Genomic DNA, 10,358 nt, shown 5'->3' on the forward strand with positions numbered 1-10,358 from the left:
AAGCTTTCTCCTGCTTTCCAGAAGCGTCCATGTGAGCCCTCTGTTGTGGTGCTCAGCTGCAACCACGCTGCAGCCACGCTGAACCACTACTTCCGGCTGAAGTGAAGACTGCGCAGTGGGGGGGGGCAGGGGCGGGGTGTTTAAGGCCACTCTCCCGCCCACCCCACCTTGCACCATCGGGTGACCCTCCTCCTGCCCCCAGCATCTCCCAGGAGCCCCTCCTCATACAACGACGAGGCCCTGAAAGTGTGTTTGAACGTCAGCAGTAGACAACTGTATTTAATATCTTGCAGTAACTATAATGAAAGAGAGAATGAAAATGAACGTATGTATGTATGCGGATGATGGAAACATGAGGCTGTGCACCAGAAATGGATGCCACGTTGTACATTGACTAGACTTCAGTAGAAAGGAAGGAAGGAGGGAAGGAAGGAAGGAAGGAAGGAGGGAAGGAAGTCAACAGTGGGCAAATCTCTGTGACTACCCTGTGCCCCCCCCAGCCCCCAACATGAGGCTGACTGTGCCCCAGGAGCCAGGAAAAGCACTTCACACACACGAGCCCTGAGCATCCCGTCAACCCTGGGGAGAACTACTGTCCCCATCTCACAGGGGAGGAAACCGGGGCACAGAGACGAAGGGGTGAATTCGATGTCATACAGCTGGCACACAGCACACCTGAGCCTAAAAGCCATTAGAAAACAAGCGCCCGACGAACCCACCCCTTTCAGACACATCCCGGCAAGGCACCTCCTGCGCTTCCTGGGACAGGCTTCCTCGTCCGGACGGAACCACCCTGGGAGACTCCAGGAGCGTCCGACAGCCCCCTGCCCCAGCCCCCAACTCTGCGGCATTAGTTTCCGAGTGCTGCCGGATGAACCCGGAGGGGCCGGGGCTCCAAAGCTGCAGGAGGTCCTGTGAGCTCATCGCAGGGCACAGCCCATCCTGCCTGGGCTCAAGACCCGTCCCGCCCTTGGCCGAACAAAGGCTGCTATGGGCCACCGTGCACTCCCGGGGCCCTCAGCGCGCCCCAGGCGTCGGCTGCGTCCGCACCCTGCTTCCCAAGCTCCTGGTCTCTGAGGAGCAGGAGTCTGGGCTTCTAGCTGACTGTCCTGAGGGGCAAGGCTGTGGCCTCCAAGCCCCCCGAACTGCAGGTTACCAAGTGATCAATGGATAAACGCAAGAGTCAAGTCCCCAGAAAGACTGCTTCGCTCTGCCCCACGTCCCTTTTCTGTGTTTAGAAATCCAAAAAGCTCGGAAAACCAAAAGCCTTTCTGTACGTCCGGGGCCGACACCTCTGGGCAGACGCAAGGTGCCTCCTGGTCCCTGTTGCCTTTTAGAGTAAATACTTCTGTGTCGTTGCAGAGACTGGGTGAGCTTGATTGTGGGGGACTCCCATCCGACCCCTCGGGGGTGTTATAACAGAGAATCCAAGTCCTATGGTATTTTTCTAAAATAAAACAAAAATTAATCTGAATTCTGAAATATCAGCGGCGCAGGGCTAGTTTGGACCACAAGGTAGGGCGGCCACACCAACTTTTTACAACCCCCAAGGCCCAGGTCCGAGACGCCCAGACGTGGGGCCGCGGGGTGGCCCTCACTGGGGCCACGCGTGCTGAGCTGGCCACATCGTCTCAAGGGGAAGGTATCTCCCCCTCACCTCAGGGCCAGCCTTTGAAAGGTCACACGGCAGACCTGGACCGGCTGATTCCAAAGTCGGCCGCCTAGCCGTGACTTTTGTCTCCTTCTACCTCCATGGATTTTGGGGTCAACGCAATGCCGTTGGATAGCACAGATTTCAAAAGGCCCAGAAAGGTCCAGGCCGGGCAAAGCCGTCTCTCCCACCCCGTCCATCCCAGACGCGGCGTCCCTGCCCAGACGCACAGCCGCCGTCCCTTCTACCTGGCGACAGTGCATTTGCCGGGAGGAGAGAAACAGGACAAAGTTTAACGACAGGAAAGAGCAAGTGTGCCACGTGAGGTTCTGTGGGCCACTCAGAATGACTGGCCAGACAGTCCCGAAACTCTGAAAACACAGCCCGCCAGGACTGCTCGCGGTTCACACACACTCTGCCCACGCTGGGGCTTTCTCGGTTCAAAGCACGTTCTGGCACCTGACTTAACCCGCACGTTCCGCAGTCAGGAGTAGACCCTTCCGGTTATTCTGCGACTTTCAAAACTCACATCGACCAGATGACGATCAGGCAGCGTTCTCGGAACGATGTTGACCTCCATCTTCCAATTGTCTATTTCGCTATTTTTATCAGCATTCATTATTTCCACATTAATCCAATTAGCGTCCTGTTTACCGATACCTCATTTTTAATTTGCAGCTTCATTCTAAAAGCTCGGAGAGGCTTTCACAACCTGAGTTCTCCTCCCTCGTTACTGCCAAGTAATTAGTCAAGGAGCGTCCCTGATCAAAGCGAAGAGCCAGAAGCAAGTTGGAGCTTGCCTCACACCGAAAGGGAAAAAAACCCACGGTGAGTCTCTCCTAATTGCGGGGGCTTTGTGGGTTATCACTGAGCGGGGCAGGGGGCCGAGGATGTGAGTCAAAGGGCCTTTAACTGCAGGGCTTTGCAAATCACAGCGCGTTAAATACCTGGGGATTCCTCCTCTGATGTGCATGCTAATGCCCAGCGGCCCTTCCTCTGTCTTTGAGGGGAATTGCGCTAAGTTTGCATTGCGCATAGTGCGAACGGCAGGCCGAAGGGCCCGAGTGCTGGGCAGCCCGGTGACATTGGTGAGATCCTGTCCTGCCTGGGAAGGCACTGCTTCCAACACGGCTTTCCCCCTCATAGCCCCGACGGCTCTGCCGAAGAGGGACCCCTCCCCGTGGTCAGCACTCTTCAAGCCGTCCGCCCCCACATCACTTCACAGGAGGGCAGGAGCCACACTGGGCCCCGGGCTGGTCCCCACGCTGGCCTGTCCCCCACACAGCCCCAGCCGGAGCGTGCAGGACGCGGGGGCAGCCTCCGTCTGGCAGGGAGGCATCGCCCAGGCAAGCCCGGAGGCCAGGAGGCTGCGAAACCCTCCTGGAGATATTTCTCATTCAACTCGATGGAGAGACCAGCCTGGGAAGCCACCTCTAACATCCCAGGAAATCGGGCAGGAGGGGTGCGAGGCATCTCTCCTGCCCGTTCGGAAGGACCTTGTGCAGCCCAGGCGTCCTTGCCCCCAGGAGAAGCCACCTGCCCAGTTAAGGAGAGGCTTCCCCAGATGCCCGCCCCCCAGGGCCTGGAGCCTCCAAGCAGCAGGTGGGCAATTAGAGCCCCTGCCCCCTCCCCACAGTCACCCAGGGCCTCAAGGAGCGGCTTGCGGGCTGGCACTGGGTGAGGACACACCAGGGACAGGTCCTTCCCATGTGCAGCCACCCTGAACAGCTCCACAAAGGAGGGACACCCAGGCACCCGGCCCAGTCCTGCTGCCCAGGTCCCCGCGCCCTGGCTGGCGGGAGGTGGGGGGGGCCACAGGCGCTCTGGACCTGCCTGATGGGGGAGGGAGGGCGCTGGGCCAGCTTCCCTGGGCTCCCTGTGTCTGCCCTCCGAGGTTCTCAGGTGCGTTCCTGCGGGCCACTCAAAAGGAGTCTGCAGGGGGCCCCGGCTTGGGTTCTCACCACAAGGGTGCAGGCGGGTGCCCCCTCCCTCCATGGATGAAGGCCTGGGGACTTGTCAAGGCCATGGAGGAGCCAGGCCTGCTCTGGACGACTGTCCGGACTGCCAGCCCAGGGCCCTGCCCGCTGTGCCCTCTGCCCGCTGTGTGCCAGGCATGGCGGCCAGATCAACACCTGCAATCTGATTTAGTCGCTTGGTTTGAGGTTTCTCGCTTCAGTGCCCAACTGTCAGTGGGGGTGAACACCCAGAAGCAGGTGCATCAGAGGGGCACATACGAAGGTCTACTGCCAAAGTTATAACTCATCCTTAGACCCAAAACACGGATGGGAGAACAGAAGAGGGGGCAGGCCTGAAGCCTGGTTCTCGCTCCCAGGTTCTTCCCGGGGCTCACTCTTTGGGGCACCTGATTCCAACTCCAAGGTCCACAGAGTGTCCCAGCCACGGACCCTATAGTGCTGCCTGAAATGTCCACCCCACACCCTGAGACCTGCCTTCGGTGCCCCCATCTCCCCTCTCTGAACCCAGCAGAGCCCTCCCTGCTGCCTGGCCCCTCTCCCAGGTCTGCTCCCTCCAAGGCACCTCCCTGACCCCTCTCGCCCAGCTAGTCTATACAGCGCCGATGGCCATGCCGATGGCCGATGGCCGCAGCCACTCCATGTGTGTCCTCTCTCTCCCAACTCTGGGGGCCGTGCTGGCCCAAGCCGTCCTTGGCGAGAGAGGATGCTGGGGTGTGAAGGGGTGGCCTGTTTCCCAGGACACAGAGGCTGTGGACATGGGGGCAGGCGGAGGGGCTGGGGAGAGCCGGTAAGCTGGGCGAGGGACCCCCTCCATCCCTGGCCGTGCTTGGAATGGAGCGGGTGGTCTCCTGCTCCTATTTCGCCAAGGAGGGACGTGGCTTAGAACAAATTTCTTCACCTTTTGTGCCATGGCCCCTGGCAGCCCGAAGGCTGAGGACAGATTCTCAGAAGAGTATTTCAAATGCAGAAAGTAGGGGGGAGGGTATAGCTCAGTGGTAGATCGCATGCTTAGCCTGCACAAGGTCTTGGGTTCAATCCCCAGTCCCTCCACTAAACAAACAAATAAGTAAATCTAATGACCCCCCCAAAATGCATGAAGCAAAATATGCAAGATTACAAGGGAGACCAATGACACTGAATTCTGGTTATTCTGGTGGGCTCAACAGCAACCCCCCACCCCCCCCCCAAAAGACTCGTCTACCCAGAACCTTAGAACATGACCTTGTCTGGAATGAGGGACTTTGCAGACATAAAAGGGAAAGCTCTCCTGACGAGGTCACCCTGAGTTACAGGGGGCCCTCAGTCCAGTGACGAGTGTCCATACAAGAGACAGAAAAGGAGAGACACAGACACAGAGAGGGGGCCAAGTGAGCACGGAGGCAGGGTTCGGGGTGACGTGTCTACAAGCCCAGCGGGCTGGGACGGAGACACAGACCGATTCTCCCTCAGAGCCTTCAAAGGGGGCCGGCCCTGCCCACCTGGATCTGGGACTTCTCGCCTCCGGGCCACGAGAGAATGTTTCTGCTGTTTTAAGCCCTAGTTCGTGGTAATCTGTCACGGCAGCCCCAGGAAGCTAACACGGTCATGATGATATTAAAAAGCAAACTTGTGTTCTGGGGATGATGAGGCCTCAGGGAGCAGGTGTGAGGATCCACCGTTTCAACCCAGTGACGAGCACAAACGAAATTTTGAGACTGTCACGCACAGTGCACATATCAGGGAATCCACTGGGAAGGATTTATGCTCTCTTTGGGTCTCTGATCTGGAGGAGCATCTCCAGGAAAAGAAATCACTTTCGAGGGGTGAATGTCTGGTTTGCAAACCCGACCAGCTGGAGGCAGGTAGAAAGTTTATGTTCACTTGCGCAGACTCTCACAGCCAGCTTCGGCTTGAACCCCAATGAGCAGAGGGAGATCTTCTTGTAAAGAGCCAGGCTTCCTCTGCATAGCACACACAGAAAAGATTTTTCCAGGCATCCCATGTAACCTACTTAAGAAGGCAAACTATTAAAAAAAAAAAAGACATTGCACATTTTGATTACAGAAATGGATGCGTTAGTTCCAGATGTGTTTTCTATGTTGTACAAATCTGGGCAGGCAGGACATGGGAGCACCTGGCGGGGGTGAATTGCCACACAGTGCCCTGGCGATGAAAATCCCCCAGAGTAAGAAGGCTTTCGCCCTCCAGACAGAAGAATCATCAGGGTGACAAGGGAGCAAGGAGCTACTGAACGACTCCTCTTAGTTTCTTTTTTCCTTTTCTCTGTATGAATGGAAATCAGTAACAGGTTTCAAAAACATTGACTCAGCCCTCCCACAGAAATCCCCAAATTAGAAAACAAAAATGAGCCCTTCCCTCTTACAGGGGCTGGGTAGGAGAAACATGCATTTGAAGAGTATTTCTGCATTTTTGCAAACGCAGTTCACCGTGTGTGCAAGGACTTCTACACAAGCACGGAGAGGATAAATTTCCCCTTGAATTTGGTGACCTGAAATCGTCTGCCAGACGAACGCGCACTTTCCTTTTGGGTGTCGGGATCTCAGGGTGAATGCCGTCCTTGGCTACAGGCAGGACCTCCGCCAGGTCCTCTCCCTAAGTCCTCAGTCTCTCCTTTTCAGGCCCGTCTTAGCTGCGCTGTCTGCAACCCATTCGTGGAGGTGGGTGGGGCATCCCCTATAAATAACTGCTAAAGCACGCATCCTTGCTATGGTACCCCTGACAGAGGCCACCAGCCTCCGCCCAGGCCACGGGCAGATTCCTGCCTCACTGCCAGCCATTCCGTCCCCTGCTGGGGAAACCTGCAGGCTACCAGGGAACTGTGTCCCCTACCCAACCCCACCAAGGGCTTCCGGTTCTCGGGACCCTGGAGGAGCAACAATAGCCAACACTTTGGGGCCCACTTGTGGGCGCCAGGCACCATTCTGAGCACTTTAGATACGGCGTCCTGGTTACTGTTCCCACAACCCTCTAGGGCAGGGGCTATCACCGCCCTTCTTTACAGATGGGTAAACTGAGGCTCAGAGTGGTTAGGAAATTTGCACAAGGTCCAGGACGAGTAAGTGTTGAAGAGGGGATTTGAACCCTAATATTCTGAATTCTCCACCTACCCGATGAACCGTGGCACCAGACTGGCCCTCCCATGGGGCCGCCCTGCAGAATTTGGAGACAGTGACCCTATTCCCCAGAGCCTGCACCAGGTCTGAGGGCCGGGGCCGACCTTCCTGGGGCTGCCCCTCCAGCATCCCCTTGCCGACACCCTGCCAGCTTCTGATGCTGGACTTCTGATCCTATTTTTAGAATCACATGCTTAAGGCATACCATTGTATGTTGCAAAATTCCAAGTACTCTGTATTTTTGTCCTTGATGCAATTCTTTTTTAACTTTTATTGAGTAAATCAAAACACGGGTGCTGGACTTTCGGCAAACATGAAAGGCGGGCAATGCATTTTCTCCACAGCCAGCTGTTCAGGTGAAACAAATAAACAGCAGCAGTGACAGCAAACGAAACAAAACAAAACCATTGAGCTAATGGCTCCCCAAAGTCCACCATTTAATAAACAGACCACAGTACACTTGGACCACATGACCTCTGGTCAGAAGTGAGCCGTGCACTGTCTCCCGGCCCCTTGCTGGTTGACAGTGGTCTACCTGACACCCCCTTTTATTTATGTAGACACGTGCATACTGTGTGCAAATCCACTTAGGAACCAGACAAAAATACAAGCTGAGTAATAAGGTAATAATAGCTCCCCCTCCCAGACCAAGGTCTAAAAGACGGTGGCAGCACGGCACGGAGGGCCAGGAGAGAAGGGACGCAGGAAAGAGGAGGTGTCTCTGGCCGGGCGGCCCAGGGGCCAAATTCTGACCCCTCCTTCCCCCAGCTGTTACAGACTCAGGAGCTAGGGTACCCGGACCAACTCAGCGCCACTGAGAGATGCCCCTGTGGAACCCAGTTTAGTGGCCTACCCTCCGGGTCCAGCTTAGGGGTCATGCCCAGTTCTCCTGGTCCAGGGGAAGGCCTCATTCATCCTTGAGGGTGGGGCGGCTGGCGCCTCCGGATTGGTACAGCCCTCGTGGGTTCAGAGGGAGTCCGGCGCCCAGCGGGGAGGAGCCTGTCAGAGACAGGCAGTCTCCCAACCTCCACCCGCGTCTGCAGCCCCGACCGAGCCTCTTCCCGGGGTCACATTCTCAGCCTCCCCTCAAAGCTGGGGTGGAGCGAGGTTTGCCCGAGGAAGGCCCTCCGGGAATACCAGTGAGGCTGCTTCTGGCCCCAAAGGCCGCCGCACGGCCGGCAGGAGCCCGCAGCTCCTCGCGGGCTGGACTCTGGCCGGCTGGCTCCCCCCGCCACCCCGCCCGTGCCCCATCCCAGGAGCTGGTCGGACTCGAGGGAGCCCCCACGTCACCCTCTCTCGAGTCCGTGCACCATCTCCTCCTCACCGACTCCCAGCTTCGGAGCTGCGAGCCTGTGTGCCGGCCGCCCCGGGCTCGGGCCCCGCAGGTGGAGCCCAGCTGCGCCCAGGCGCCCTGGCGCCGGGCTCCGGTGCTGCCTACCTGGTACCGTCGGAGCCCCAGGAATGGATGCCCGAGCCGGCCCGGCGCTGGCGCGGGCTGCGCGCGTAACCTCTTCGTGAGCGCAAGGCGGATGCGGGCCGCAAGGCGGGCGCGGCTGGGCGGCGGCGGGCGGGGAGGCAGGGCGGGCGCCGGCCGCCGAGGCGGGTTATATGGGCGCGGGGAGGGGAGGCGCCGCGGGGAGGGGGTGGCCGCGGGCGTTAGCGCCTTCCGCAGCCGGCGGGCGGGAAGGCAGCGCGCGGGCCGCTCAGCCGTGGCGGGAGGAGCGCGCGGCGGCGGGGCCAGGCTGGGGCCAAGGTTGCCGCCTGGCGCTCCGCCCCCGCAGCTGGCCGCGGCCGAGTCGGGGTCCCGGGGCGCGCTCCGCCCCGCCTCCTTCCCGCCGCCTTTTGGCGCGCGTCTCCCCTGCCGGCCCCGGCGGGGCCGCCTGCCTTGGCTGGACGCGCCCCGGACCCTGGGGCCCTGCTGCTGTGGAGACGGGACGGCGACCCTCGGCCGGCTTGGGGGCGCGGGAAAGGGCGCGCGGGAGCCGGGAGTGGCGGGGCAGAGATGCAGACCCCGCGTCCCGATGCCTTCCTTCCCCAGACGTTGCATCTTCCGGGTCTCGCCCCTCCGCCCCCATCGGCGCTGGACCCCTCCGCGCCAGGCGCTGGGAACCCAAGGGGCCAGGAGAAGCGCCGCGCCTCACAGGGGTGTCGCAACCCGGGTCCGCACTGCCAGTGGCCGAGAGGGACGGGGAAGGTCTCGGCCTCAGGACCGGGGCTTAAGTCGAGCTACCTGCTTCCGGGTGGCATTAGCCCGACTCCTCCGCCCAGGAGAGCCCGCCACCCACGCCGCTCACGCTGCGGAGGTCACGACCTCGCCGTGGCCCCGCCCCTCATTGCGGATCAGCTGCGACCCTCTGGACGCGTGACTCTCTCGGCCCCAGCCTGCTGTCTTCCTGGGTGGAAGACGTGTCCCACGGTCCCTAGGGAGTAGTAACAAGGAAAGCAAATACTCCCAGGTCCCGCGGCCCGCACCTTGCCCCCTCCCCCGGCCGCTGCCTCCTGGCCCCGGGGGTAGGATTCCGTTCCTCGTTGCGCAGGTAGGCGCGCGTGTACACGACGACACGTGGGTCGTGCACGAGGCATTGCTTTCTGCGCGCAGAGACCCGCCTCAGGTCGAGGCTTCTCTCGGGCTCGCGACACCTGTGGCTCCAAGGTCCGGGCCTCCCCCCAGGGCAGACCTGGGCTTCCAGGGCTCCCACCTAGTACGTCGGGCCTCGGCTGCAGAACCCGACATGCAGGATGAGTTTTGAAAGGCTCTCGGCGGCGGCACCTGTTGTGCGCTGCCTACTTGTGCTCAAAGGACCGGTTATCTGCCTCCGAACCGGTGCCCCCAGGCCAAAGGGAGCCCCGCGTCGGTGTCGCCCGTGGAACTGTGCGCACCCCCGGCTGGTGCAGACCCGCTTCTCTGGCTGCACGGGGTCCGCACCTCACCTGGCGCGTCTGGCAGACTTCCACGCACTTTTATTGCTCACCTATTGTTTGCAAGGTGCGGGAGCAGGGGACGGGACCCAAAGATGAATCACAATCGGGGGTTGAACTGGCCGGGGACAGAAAATGCCGGCACTGCGAAGCAGGACGCCTGCTTGCATCCTCAACCTTTTCGTTCCGGGAAGTTGGGGGTGGGGCGGGGGGCTTCTGCAGGGCGCAGGCCCGGGCTGGGCGCGCGGAGGTGCGAGGAGGACCCAGGTCGGGTCTTGGTTCTCAGAACGCAGGGTCGGGGCTGGGTGTCAGAGTCCGCGCGAACCCGTGAGCAGCGGACGCGCCCGCGGGTCCTGGACCAGGCGGCTAGAGGCTGCTGTTGGGAGAAAAGGACCGGGGTCCCCACTGGGCGAGAGGACAGGCACGCGCCGGGCAGCGAGCAAGGTCGGCAGAAGCAGCGCCGACGAGGGTGCTCGCTGCGGTCCGTACCGAGGGCGGGTGCGGCTGGCCCCGGGTCCGGGCCTGGGTGTCCTTCTCTGCGCAGGTCCGCGCGCAGGTGCGTGCGTGCGACGGACAGGCGGGTGCACAGGACCCGGGTGCTCTCCCTGCGGAGCAAGCGTCAAATTCGTTCTCTCCCTGATCCGATGCCCTCCTGAGCGCGAAGTGACGGCTTCGCTGCAGGCGTGGTTGCCAGATTTA

At 60.3% G+C, this 10,358-nt stretch overlaps 1 protein-coding gene across 3 annotated transcripts in view; it reads right to left on the reverse strand.

Annotated features, from left to right (window-relative positions):
* Window positions 1-8,958, reverse strand: part of TP73 (tumor protein p73) — a 64,534-nt gene extending 55,576 nt beyond the window's left edge. For 2 of the 3 annotated variants that reach the window (XR_012511494.1, XM_074377608.1), the window contains exon 1: window positions 8,179-8,958. Coding sequence is in view for 2 of the 3 variants with exons in the window: in XM_074377608.1 (XP_074233709.1) it covers window positions 8,179-8,787 (609 nt within the window). In the remaining variant the exon portion in view is untranslated. The remainder of the gene's footprint in view (window positions 1-8,178) is intronic. The other variant, XM_074377606.1, reaches the window with a different exon arrangement.
* Between the last annotated feature and the right edge of the window lie 1,400 nt (window positions 8,959-10,358).

Source organism: Camelus bactrianus, chromosome 13 (assembly GCF_048773025.1).
Source record: "Camelus bactrianus isolate YW-2024 breed Bactrian camel chromosome 13, ASM4877302v1, whole genome shotgun sequence".
In the NCBI taxonomy this organism is placed as follows: domain Eukaryota; kingdom Metazoa; phylum Chordata; class Mammalia; order Artiodactyla; family Camelidae; genus Camelus; species Camelus bactrianus.